At 44.5% G+C, this 13346-nt stretch overlaps 1 protein-coding gene across 1 annotated transcript in view; it reads left to right on the top strand.

Moving 5' to 3' along the window:
- The window catches only part of Itgav (integrin subunit alpha V), a 66766-nt gene extending 53682 nt beyond the window's left edge, over nt 1-13084 (top strand). The window contains exons 22-30 of the mRNA XM_021654451.2: nt 1559-1638; nt 2013-2093; nt 2332-2437; nt 2954-3112; nt 4016-4114; nt 8078-8191; nt 8279-8386; nt 9067-9189; nt 9490-13084. Of these exons, the coding sequence (XP_021510126.1) occupies nt 1559-1638; nt 2013-2093; nt 2332-2437; nt 2954-3112; nt 4016-4114; nt 8078-8191; nt 8279-8386; nt 9067-9189; nt 9490-9585 (966 nt within the window). The 3' untranslated portion in view covers nt 9586-13084. The remainder of the gene's footprint in view (nt 1-1558; nt 1639-2012; nt 2094-2331; nt 2438-2953; nt 3113-4015; nt 4115-8077; nt 8192-8278; nt 8387-9066; nt 9190-9489) is intronic.
- The last annotated feature ends 262 nt before the right edge of the window (nt 13085-13346 follow it).

Here is a 13346-nt window from a genome sequence, read left to right as displayed (position 1 = left end):
CTGTTTTTTGTTTGTTTGTGGTTTTAAGATAGGGTTTTGCTATACAGGCTCAGCATGGCCACAAACTCTAGTTCTTCCCGGCTTTGCCCCCTGAGTGCTCCATTGCAAGGGTGATGGGCACCACCATGGTGGCTCTGGGGAGCATCTTTGTGTGTGTGTGTGTGTGTGTGTGTGTGATGCCGGCAAATGCATGAAAGAATACGACCACATGCTGTGAGAAGGTCACAGGACAGCTTTTGGAAGCCGATCCTCTCTTTCCACTGTGTAGGTCCTGGGAACTGGACTCAGGTTTGGTAACTAGTGTCTTTATGCTCTGAGCCATTTCACCTGCCCTCAGAGGAGTGTCTTTAAATTAGTTTTGAGTTAGAGTTTAGTTATTAGCAGAACTCTGTTCATTTTAACTGGGATGTTGAAATTATAGGTGGAACTGTATACCCTTCCATAAACTCACCTTCATTTCACACTGCCTTAAATCTGGTAGATGGACAAAAACATGGTTTAAACTGAGGACTAAAACTACAACTTTAGCGTTCTGAGCCGAGGTGCTTCCGGAACTGTAAAAGCCACCCTAGCAAGCACCATGGCCTGTCCCTCTTGGGTGAGATGGTGTTACTCGCTGACTGAGGCCTCACCTCTAGGAGATATTTAGGTGGACCAGGCTCCCGTTCTGATGGTGAGCAGGGAGCCACGTCCCCAGGGAGGCTCTGCTCAAGTCCTCTAGAAAGCACGCAGTGTCTGTATTACTGGCACTAGGCGAATCATGCGTGTGGCACTGTCCATGTGGGTTCCCTGCGTGGCGCACTGATGCCAGGTCTGTGCACATGTGTCGCCATGGCCTAAACACTGCACGCGGCTTGAATTGTGGTTTCACAGGCAGTCTTTATTCTGCACAGCTGCTCCCCAGGGAAGAGCCTTTCATCTCGTTCTCTCTGCTCTTCTAGCTCATGGCTCTTTTAGTTCCTAGTTCCCCTTCCTTCCTTCCTTCCTTCCTTCCTTCCTTCCTTCCTTCCTTCCTTCCTTTCCTTTTTGTTTGTTCAAGACAGTGTTCTTTCTGTGTAGCTCTGGCTGTCATAGAACTCTCTCTGTAGACCAGGCTGGCCTCCAACTCAGAAATCCACCAGCCCCTCCCCCTGCCCCCAAGTGCTGGGACTAAAGGTGCTGGGGAAGGGGACTGGGCCAGGTCTGAAGGGAGGTTCTGCTTTTTGTCCAACTCCTTAACTCTGCACACTTAAAACCCCTCCGGTTCCCTGCCTGGCTTCTTAACTCAAGTCAGTGTCACCTTCTTCAGTCAAGTCTTACACTCAACTGTGCAGGGCCTTCATTGGAATTGAAAATTGTAATTTTCTGAAAGTCATACCATAGGGAGGTATGACTGTAACTGTTAATTGTTAAGCAGCCTCCATTCCTACTTCAGTGGACAAACAGATGTAATTATTTTTGTTCACTTTTACCATAAACTAACAAAAAGTATAATGTAGAACTCACTTTTAATTTGGATGTCAAATTTGAAGTTTCCAATTTAAAGAAAACACTCACTGTCGTCACCTTCCCCCTTCAGCTGCTCGCTGGCCTGCGTTTCAGCGTGCATCAACAGTCAGAGATGGACACTTCTGTGAAGTTTGACCTGAAAATCCAGAGGTATGGAAACAATATAGTAGGATAAAATAGCCATTTTTGTCTTACAGATATATTGAATACTACCGTTTAAAGGTGGAATAATGTAGATTAAAATTTCAGCACTGTATTATAGGATTCTTAAATCAGTATTTAATTATACAAATGGTTCTGTTGTCAATTTGAGTTTATAAAACAAAATTAAACTTCAGGAAATAAAACTTTTCTAGTTACTAACTTGAATGAAATGGTAATTAAAATAACTGCATGATCAGTAGGGCTTCAGTTTATGTACTGCTTTGAAATCTCTAGTGTTAGTCCCACTGAGTTTTCTTTTTTATGGCTTTGATGATAAATGTGCCCACTTGAGTTCTAAGCATGTTCCCCCCCTTTTTCAGCTCTAATTCTTTTGACAACGTAAGTCCAGCTGTGTCTTACAGAGTTGACCTTGCTGTCTTGGCTGCTGTTGAGATAAGAGGGTGAGTGCGAATCTCCCGCATCTCATTGTGTGACGTCGGTTGAACTTTCACAGGAGTTGCTTTACCGGTTCATGTGAGGCACACCAACTTAGCAGCGGTAGATTTGGTGTCCATTCACAAGCTTTTCCTTTAAGGCCTTTTAAAATTGGATTTTCTTCAGTTGAATGTAGACGCTTAGGGAAATGAACTGCCTGTGTTGTTTGATATTCACGGTAGGTTTTCTTTGGTCATTGTTTAGAGTTTCAAGTCCAGACCATATCTTTCTGCCAATTCCAAATTGGGAGTCCAAGGAGAACCCCGAGACCGAAGAAGATGTCGGGCCTGCTGTTCAGCACATCTATGAGGTTTGTAGTTACTGGACCCAGCGGAAAGCTAGTGAAGGGGCACAGGGGAGAGCAGCCAAACTCCTTTTAAAGCCAGTCCTGTGTAACTTTGATGTGGAGTTTGCACGGCTTGGACAAGAGCCAGAAGCAGTATTTGTAACTTGATTTCTGTAAACAGATATTTCTGTGCTTCAAGCTCTGTTTGAATAAAAGAGATAGCCCTTGGGCATGCTCCAGACACTTTAGAGTTCCTACTAGGAATTGGAAATGCCTGTAGTTGAGCAAAGTTTTATTACCTATCCGAAAGCTACTAAGTCACCGCTCAGTAATGTCTCAACTGTCTTCTTTACATCTTCATCCTGATGATCTTTCTGTACTGGAGAAACATTTTACCTGTGTATGTAACAGTTGTGTTTAAAATCTATCTGTAGAAATTGCTGCAACTCAGATCCTGTGGGTGATATGTGATTTCTAAATGTGAAGGGATTATAGAACTAAGTGTTGTCCGAGGTGCTTACATTTTCTTTTCCTCATCAGCTGAGGAACAATGGTCCAAGTTCGTTCAGCAAGGCAATCCTGAATCTCCAGTGGCCTTACAAGTTCAACAACAACACTCTGCTGTACATCCTTCATTACGACATTGATGGGCCGATGAACTGCACAGCGGACACAGAGATCAACCCTTTGAGAATCACGGTAGCGTGACTAAAGCAGCTCTCTGTGATGGCGACTCTTCATTTTCTTTCTATACGTATAAATGAAACACATGAAGTACAAACAGCTACTTTAATGTATGAACTCTGCAAAAAGTGTTTTAGTTTGTAACTAGTACACTAAAAATTAGCCCATTCATGCAATAAGTAGGCGTCAATTCTGGGATATCTGTGTGAACCTTATGTTTGTGGGTGTTCAGTAAGCCTTGGGAATTACTCTTTACCTTGGCCCTCTGCAAACTCAGTTTATCAAATGTTCTATCTTTGTTCTAGAATATGTATTTACTTAAGAACATTACATCAGGCTGGGTGGTAAAGGCACACCTTTAATCCCAGCACTCAGGAGGCAGAGGCAGGTGGATCTCTGAGTTGGATGCCAGGACAGCAAAGGCTACACAGAGAAACCCTGTCTGGAAAAACCAAAATCAATAAACAAATTAATAAAGTATTACAGCATATATAGTCTAAGGAAAGGTCAGAAAATAAATAAAAGTAAGCCAGGCTTGATGGCACATACCTGTAAACCCATAACAAGTTTGAGATTATCTGGTATTATATTTTGTGTTCAAATCCAGTCTGGGCTATATAGTAATACTCTGTTTCCAAAATCCTAATTGACAGTCATCATGGACGTACTGTAGAATTTCAGGCCCTTTCAGCGCTGGGATCAGTTTCCCTCCAGGGATGCACGGAAAAGCAATGGTTAGGAAAAGGTATCATGTGTAGGCTACACTAATGAAGTTGACCTCTTATTTTCTGTTCACTCTTCCTGTCACACCACATTTTCACAGACAGTCTGCCAATCACATCTAAGTATTAACGTCCGAATGTTTCCCCGCTGCAGTGTAATGCTGTTTTACCGTGTGCTCCTGTCTCGTCCCTGCAGACTCCAGAGAAGAATGACACCGCGGTAGGACAGGGAGGGCGGAACCACCTCATCACCAAGCGGGATCTCGCCCTCGGCGAGGGAGACCTTCACACTTTGGTAAGTGTCATCGCAAGTGCGCCAAGGGTGAGCATCTAAAAATACAGACTGTCGCCGCAGCGTGCCCGCACCCCTCCGTCCTCTTGTTCTTTATCCCTAGTTAATGACGCTTCTCAACCGATCCATTTCATGGATTGTTTAAAGAAAGCATAAAGTATTCTGACTTCCTTGACTGCCCTTCCAGCTGGACTTTTTTGATCTCATCTTTCTCTTTGACACTCTGCAGGAGGAACCAGGGGCCCCAGTGGTGAAAGCGTAGGAAGGGAATAATTAGCTAAATGTCTTCACTTTAACTGAGTCAGGCACTTCTTTGCTTCCAACATGTCAGTCCTCAGTTCTGGTGATGAGAGTCTTTACCTGCTAGCCCACAAACACTGTTTCTATATAACTGAGTTCCTTTAAAGCCGGGTGCGGTGGCACACGCCTGTAATCCCAGCACTGTGGGAGGCAGAGGCAGGGGCATCTCTGTGAGTTCGAAGCCAGTCTGGTCCACAAAGTGAGTCCAGGACAGCCAGGGCTACACAGAGAAACAAACAAACAAACAAATTCCTCTTAAATGTCTATCAGAAAAAAATAGATAAAAATCCATCATGGCGTTTCCCCAGTGCTTCTCTGTCCACGGTGATCCACATAGTGAAGGCGAACTCCGCGCTCTGTGCAGGTCCTTCCTCTTCGTCTCTCAGTGTCTACCCCCTGCATTCGGTTGGGTCCCTCGCCAGCTGCTGTGTAAAGCACCTAAGGTAGCCCATGTGCGCCGCTGCAGTCCTCGCTGTGTGCTCTAGACCACCTTCCTTCTGGCGGCTCTCGGCCCCCGTCTCCCCTGGAGTTTATTTGCCACGTAACCTGAGGGGTCCTTTGATGTGGGTCACTGCAGGTCCCTTCAGGACTTTCTTAGTAGACTCAGAAAAACTATGGGGGGCTGGAGAGACGGCTCGGTGCTCAACAGCACCGGTGCTCTTCCGGAAGACCTGAGTAGCCTCCTGACGACAGCCCCAGACAGAGCCAGCGCCTCTGTCAAAGGACCCTTGCCTTCATGTTCACGTATCCACGCGCAGGGACACTCAACTGAAAGCAGAATACCGGCGAAGGCTTGTCAGGGCGTGGAATGTGGCAGGCTTTATAATACAATCGTCTGTGAATAATATATCTTGATAAGGTTTTCCCTCCCCAAATTTCACCCAGATTGTCCCCGCCTCCCTGCTCACCTGGCTTTGTGTTCTGTTTTTCTATCTCATTGGAAAAAAAAAAGAAAAGAAGAAAAAAAAATTTAAACCCACAGACTCACAAAAATCTTACAAAAACACAAAATAGTGGCAAAAAAACCCCCAAAGACCAATAAGACAAAAATATGACAAAACGAAGCAAAATGACGAAAGTCCACAGAAACACTGTTGAGTGTCTCTTGTGTTGGCAAGTGTTCCTGACCTGGGCCTGCCCTAGTGTGGTTCATTACCCAGAGAGACTCCGCCGGAGAAAACTAATTTTTCTTTGCCCCTGGGTATCAGTTGTGATAACTTCTTGGTTAGGGCTGGACCTCATGTCCACTCCCCGGCAGCATGGGACCTCTTTGGCTTGCGTCTGTGCTGGTTTTGTGCATGCTGCCACACTTTGTCACTTTATATGTGCATCAGTCCCGTTGTTGCCAGAAGACGCCGCTTCCTCAGTCATCGCCATCCCTCTGCGCTTGGAACTGTTCTGCCTCCTTTTTCACATAGACTCCACATGAAGGCCTTAAAGGGAGGTGGGGAGGGCTTTGATAAAGATGTCCTGTGGGACCCTGCTTCAGTGTTTCACTGTCTGCACGTTGTCCAGTTGTGGGTGTCTGTCTGCAGCAATTGCAAGCTGCTCTGATGGGGGCTGAATTCGGCACTGATGGAAGGATAGGAGCCATCTCTGCAGTATGGTGTAGGGGTCCTGTGGGTATTTACCCGAGAGCAGTGTAGCTGGATCTTGAGGCAGACCAGTTCCTCGCTTCCTTCTGTCTGGTTAATCTCTTTAGACTAAAGTTCTCTTTCTAGTGCGTTCTGTAGAGACGGGGTCTCACACTGACCTTGGAGCTCTTCCGTTGGCTAGCCTAGCTGGATGGCCAGCCATGTGCTTCCTTGATTTTATTGTGTGGGTGCTGGGGATCAGAACTCAGGTCCGTACCCTTGCCTGCCAGGTACTGTACTGACTGGTCCACTCCCACTTCTTGCTTATCTATCCTGTTGATTTACGTGTGCATTCTTAATGATGACAACGAGCTGTTTTCATTACGGTAGCTCTACAGCGTGTTTAGAAATTTCTTCCTTTCTCCCTCCTTCCTCCCTCCCTCCCTCCCTCCACACTTTCCTCCCTTCTTCCCTCCCTCCACCCCTATCTTCACCCTACCTCCCTACTTCCCTTTCTTTCTTCTTTTAAACATAGATCCTTCTCACTGTGGCTCAAGTTGGTCTAGAACATCTGCTGATTTTCCTGCCTCAGCTTCCTGAGTGTTCCGATTGCAAGCTTGTACCATCATGTTTGGCTTATTTCCTTCTTTTTTAAGGTTATTTTGATGTTTGGAGTTTTTAGCAACTCCTTATGAACTTCAGGGTCAGCTTGTACATTTCTTAGGGCCGTTTGTGCCTCGTTAGCCGTTTGAGAACCCCTGCATTCTAGAACACAGGGCACCCAGTTAATTCCTTTCAACAACACTTGAGCTCCTTTCCAAGTGCTTGCACAGAGAACCCTGAGGTATTAGTGTGCTGGCTTTGCACTTGTAGTTCTTCATGCTGTTGTGTTCTTTTTGCTGCTGTTGCTAATGTACAAACTCCAAGTAGTATTTGTATTGCACTTTTGCCCTGGAAAGTCTGCTCTGTTCTTGTTTCTGTTCTCGGTCTTTATGAGCTTTAGTGCAGTTTGCTTGTTTTTGTCTTTTTTGAAATTTTAATGTGTCAGACCTTTTCAACTGCTGCGATGGCTTTTCTGATCTGTTTGCTATGTTGCTGCTGAGCTGTGCTGGCTAGACCTGAGCAGTGGACTAGAAGCAGCACGTCCCGACCCCTTGCCCGGTTCGTGGACTCCTGTCAAGTGTGGAGTTAGTTGCTCTTTTCTCACGGATGCCCTCTGTCAGGTGGAGGGCGCTCGCTTCTCTTCCTGCTCCTCAGCTGCTGCTACTCACTGGACAGCACGCATGTGACACGGTGCAATGTGACCAGCACGTGGAAGGATGTCTGTGGTGGACATTTGTTTCCTTTGGCTGCCAGCCTTCAGGGTCCTGATGAAAGCACTGACTGTGTCTGATGTCATCGGCACGTGACTTTCTTCCCGCAGGCCTCACACAGAATAGCAATAAAGGTCACTGCTTTCTGCTTTTCCACAGGGTCACTGTGCTGCGATTCTTAAAGTTGCCGTGCTCAGGGTGGCCCGAAGAATGTGCAGTTGTCATAAAAGTGAACTTTCTATTATTAGAGTTTATGTTCCTAGAGTAATTTACATAAAAAACAATGCTTTTTGCCAGGGGTGGTGGCACATGCCTTTCATCCCAGCGCTGGGGAGGCAAGGGTAGGCAGATCTCTGTGAGCTTGACGCCAGCCTAGTCTCCAGAGTGAGATCCATGACACCAAGGCTATGTAGCAAGACCTTGTCTCAAAACAAACAAGCAAACAAACAAATTAAAACACAGGAGGCCTGCTCTTTTCTTGGGAAGGGAGGAGGAGTGGAAATGGGAGAGAGGAGATATGGGAGGGGCTGAGGGAGGACTAGAGGAAGGAGAAGAAGGGAAACTACCATTGGTATGTAACATATGTGAAGAATAAAAAATTAAAAGGCAAACAAAACAAAACAAAACAAAACGTGGAGTTAACTATTGGCCTGTTAGGTGTCATACCCAGACGAGAGGAGAATCCATACAGTCTCTGTGTGGCCTTCACGTAGGAATTCTCTGTTGAACCGTTAGAAAAGATGGTGCGCTCTGACTTTTTAAGTGCCTTGTTCTGGCAGGGCTGTGGGGCTGCGAAGTGCCTGCAGATCGTCTGCCAGGTGGGGCGGCTGGACAGAGGGAAGAGCGCCATCCTGTATGTGAAGTCCCTGCTCTGGACGGAGACGTTTATGAACGTAAGCAGACAGGTGCCGCAGTTTTACAGGATTCTTCAGGCGGGTGACAAAGACCTGCTCTAAGAACCCGCTGTTGTTTCTGTGCAGAAGGAGAACCAGAACCATTCCTACGCCCTCAAGTCTTCTGCCTCGTTTAACATCATAGAGTTTCCGTACAAGAACCTTCCGATTGAGGACCTGTTCAACTCCACACTAGTGAGTCGCTGGCTAGAGAGTGAATGATGCAGGCCTTAGAGTGCTTTAGGTGGAAGGTTAACTACAGAAAGCGAGAGCGGTGAAGTTACTTGAGAGGATTACACAGTTCTTTCTTTTTTTAAATTGTCGTGAAGGGAGGGCCCCTGTCACAGTGTTCATTTTGGAGTCAGGGGACATTTTCCCAGAGCGATTTTCACCATCCATCCTTCAGGACCGAGGCTTGAGCCTGGGTTCCCGGTGTGGCCCAGTGCCTTGGCCGAGTGTCCTCTCACTGACCCAGGCTCGCCTTCCTGTGCCCTGCCCTCCCTTAGTCTGCACGTAGAGGGGGCCTTTTCCTTTAGTCCTTGTTCTTTGTAATGGGTTTTTTCGAGTATACAGTTTGTCAGGGGATATTTTGGGGTTGCTTTTGCCCCACAAAGTTATAAGGTTGGAAACTAACTACAATAAGTAAATGTATTTTGAAGATACTTAAGTCCTGATAATGGAAACGCCTGTCATGGTCTGTGTTGGGTTATTTGCAAGTGATTTCATCTGAGGTCAGCCTGTTACTGGGAGTTTCATGTGGTGTGTGCGTGCACAAGTGCTGTTGGTGCCTACTGTGCGCTCAGTGGATTATCTGTGAAGAGAAGAACACGATGCCTCTCAGCCCGTGGGTTGTTTAACGCGCAGTGTCCCCCCAGGTCACCACCACCATCTCCTGGGGCATCCAGCCGGCGCCCATGCCTGTGCCCGTGTGGGTGATCATCCTGGCGGTTCTGGCAGGCCTGCTGCTGCTCGCTGTGTTGGTGTTTGTAATGTACAGGGTGAGTGGAGGGCTTCGAAGGGGTGGGAGGTGAGTGGTGGAAAAGCCGGGAAAGGGTGAAGGGAGTAAAGGAAAGCAGGCAGGGGCGGGGCTGCCCGGTGAGCCGGCCTGTTTCAGGTGGGGCCTAAACAGCAGCACCATCAGGTGGGGCCTAAACAGCAGCACCATCAGGTGGGGCCTAAACAGAAGCAGCATCAGGTGGGGCCTAAACAGAAGCACCGTCCCACAGTGACAGCAGAGCCGGTCACACACAGTCAGAGCGTCCTGTTACCGCTGAGATCTGTGCTTCTTTAACTGGCAGATGGGCTTCTTTAAACGTGTCCGACCTCCTCAAGAAGAGCAAGAGAGGGAGCAGCTTCAGCCTCACGAGAACGGCGAAGGGAACTCCGAAACCTAACCGCGCTTGGCGAGCTGCGCCCCGATGAACCGCCCGGTGGCTGACTAATGTCTCTCCTGAGGAATAACGCCCAGCTGAACTGCCGAGGGCACCCGGCAGCTTACCCACAACATAGAAATGAACGTTTGCCGATATCTGCTTATGCATCAGTTCAGAGTAGCTTCACGTCACACACACCGATGTGTGTTCTCGGGCATCTGAGTGATGAAATTTCAAGTGATTGTCGTTGTCCAGTGTACAGAACCCCAACGGCACCTGAGTTAGTGCGTCATGTGGCATGGTACCTCTTCAGTTCCTGTTTCCCATGTACTCTGTACGGTAGGGCAGTGAGGACTGTAAAGTAACTCAGACGTAGACCTTAGCATCAGTGATTTTACACAGGTACCTAGAACGTTAGTGCACATTACACTACAGCTGAGTTCGTATGCTACTGAAGACTTTGCAGTCGGTTGCATGGGCTTAGATTTTAGTATTTACATAGTAGAACTTTTAAAAAATATGGTACCATCAGGATTCTTTCCTGGGCTATAGCTCGCTTCAGAGCATGTGCTTTGCATGTGTAAATCCCTGGATTTAATCCTCAACGTGGGGGTGGGGGTGGGGATAGTTTCCTATATTAACAACGGTACAGTATTTTTCTATGAAAATTAAGTTTTTATTTATGTTTAGTCTGCATTGTATTTTGTTGTATTTTAACGTTTGTAATTTAAATTCTATATCAAATCCTTTAAGCCATTTCATGCTGAAACTTTGTGATTTAAAAATAACCATTAAGCAATAGGGTGCTTTCAGCTAAATCACGATGATGACTGAAGCCATTGGACTGGGAACCTGATTCCGAAGTATATCTACTTCCTTTGTCTGCCTGTCTGCAACATACAAAGCTTCAGCGATCTTCTCTGCAGTTCTCTGCTGAAATTGCTCATAAAAACACACTCTTTAATTAGACCAGAGCTTTTAAATGGTGTTAATTTATTTTCCTCTTGTATTCATATTTTCCTTCTATTTCCAAAACTGAGAAGGGGTCAAGATCATCTTTATAACCTTTAGGAACCTCAGTCTCCCGCTCTTACCCCATGAGAGATGCTTGGAATCAGCATTCCAAAGGTAGCTCAATGGTCTGCCACTGGCAATAGCACGGGTAGCACCTCAGGTAATGCCGGCAGTGCGTGAAGCCTGCCTCAGCTGTCAGAACAAGTGCTAAAAAGTATTTTTGTAAGCAGTTTATGTTACTGAAAACCTTCTAAAGCTTTCTTACATTTCGTAAATGGCTTTTCTGGGGCTTTAATAAAGGCAGCAGAGGTAGCAAGGCCTGCTCTAAGTGGCGATGATTTATTCACAGTTCTTCAAGGCCCCGGGATGACTATCCTCTATAGCTATTTTTGGGCAATTACATCATGGTGTGCACTAGAAGGTGAGAATTTTAATAGCTTTTTAAACTGCTGTCCTCATTAAGCAATGAAAAATATTTCCCTTAAATAATTGAATATTTTTCTACATTTTAAAAATAATTAAAATTTGTCTCACCATTTCTTATGTTAATTCTATGTGCATATGGCCAAGCTAATTTGGAGAATATATTTTCATAACATGAAGCACACTTGGGTGAGCTGTAACGTTAGAATATAGACATATTTAGCTTTAATGAATTTTTAAATGAATGAGTTTTGGGGTATAGAATTTGTTAATGGCTTGAAAGATCACAATCATATATGCAATAAGTACTTTTTAACTAATAAATTTATATTCTTTTAAGAAATGTTTTTATTTTAGGGCCAAGGGTTGCCCAGCACCAGACTGTCAATAAGCTGGCCCTTACAAACTTACCTTCTCTTTCTACAAATAGCTGCCATTTTTGAGAAAAAATAAATAAATAAATGAAATTCATTCTTTGGTAATGAATCAACATTTTGTTAACGGTTATTTCTACTGTGTTCCTTACCAAGGAGTAATTTTCTATTGGAGATTGAAAGATGTTACAACTGGAGATTAACATGTATTAACATGATGTGTTGTTTTCAACAATATTATGGATTTTCTTTTAAAAAATACAAATTCGTATCTCTATAAAATTAGGAACTGTAATTTCAAAGTCAACTCTGAAAATGTATTGCAATTCTTTTTATTCTATAACAGCATGTGAATATGTTCAATAAAACATCAGGAGATTATTTTAGATTCATATTTGTAATTTACTGAGAATTAAAATTCATTTCCAAGTATAAAATTCTCAAAATGTAAATGTAGTCCAGTTAAAAAAAAATTGAGTTATCCAGAGTCCATTTGACACGTGAGAAATACTGACACTGATACTGATTTCTAATGGAGATATTTATTTTAGAGTTACTACTTTAAAACATCTGTTTGGGGCTTACTTTCCCCCTTACCTTTAATTATCATCATAATTCTGACTATGAGAGGTGAAATGGTCAAAATATTGTAGTCTTAAATCAACCTGTATTATAAAATTACTTACTAATAATCCTCATCAATACAACATTAGTTGCATAATGAGGAAATTGACTCATAGCAGACACAAGTTTTGCTGCTGCTTACGGAGAGCCGTGAGACTTTTGATGGTGAGCCGAACCCTAAGGAGGAGGATTTTGGTGGCAAAGTATGGATAAAGCAGCTGGTTCTTGGAGAATGCCAAGATGGCGCCTGTTCCCCTGTGGGAGAATTCTGGGAAGAGCCTGGTAGAGGAAAAAGCTGTTCTAGAATATCTGTGTGTGGCTGTTGCCTATCTGAGTGTCACTGTGTTTTCACTTGCGGGTGGCCTGTGCGTGTAATCTGACGAGTAAGGGGAAAAGATAGCAAAAATGTATTATGGGATCTACCAAGGCAAATAAAATTGCTAAATGTCTGTGACTTGTAAAGGGCTTCCCTGGACTCATCGGTCCTTTTGTTTGGACCATGGACCTGCAGTATGGACTGGCTTCGTTGTAATTCCTGAGACGTCACGGACTTTCTGTGAGGGGCACTGAATCTTTCCGTTCCCTTGTCATTGTTCTCAAGTGCAATATAACGATGGAACAAAGCTTAGACAGTATAAGTCACTTTTAACTTAGTAATCAGAATCTGAGTAGGCATTTATTAGTTGGGTTTTTTTTTTTTTGTTGTTAGCAGAAAAGAACAATTCTGCTGTAGTTATAGATATACAAGTGAAGTGGTTTTTTTTGTTTTGTTTTTTTGTTTTTTCCTCTAAACCATCCATTCTGCGTTTTATTTTAGGTGGAAAACTATTCCTTACCAGTTTTAAAACACTCTCAGTCTATCAAGGTAACTTGGAAGCTATGTGTATCAAATTACTTTGCTCTCTAAGTAACATGGAAGGTAATTTTCTTTGGCTTCTCTCGTGATCGCCCACATTGGGTGAGACATAGATTGAGTCTATTCTGAAATCTGTCATTTGCTAGCTTGCTTTGAGTTAGTGAAGCGGCTCCATGTTCTGCTTTGTTTCCAGTGTGTAACTTGTGATACAATAAACTTGAACGGCGGAGTCAGTTTCCTGTGTGGGCTCTATCCTGTCCTATGATCTCGCTCTTAATTACAGGAGCCGTCCAAACAGCGGCCTGAGGGCTGAGACACAGCTTCCTAAATTTTTTTTTTAAGAGTATTAGTTATCTAAAGGAAGGAAACCAGCAAAGATAAAGCCACATTCTTAGGGAGGAAAATACATTCTTAGCATTTCAATGGCTCTGGAAATAATAGCATGAATGGGCAAGTGAGATTGCTTGAAATGAAAAGGCCCCTGCATATCC

The sequence above is a fragment of the Meriones unguiculatus genome, chromosome 8 (genome assembly GCF_030254825.1).
Source record: "Meriones unguiculatus strain TT.TT164.6M chromosome 8, Bangor_MerUng_6.1, whole genome shotgun sequence".
NCBI classification, from domain to species: domain Eukaryota; kingdom Metazoa; phylum Chordata; class Mammalia; order Rodentia; family Muridae; genus Meriones; species Meriones unguiculatus.
The sequence above is the reverse complement of the archived record's forward strand: the minus strand, read 5'-3'. Positions and strand labels throughout refer to the sequence as shown.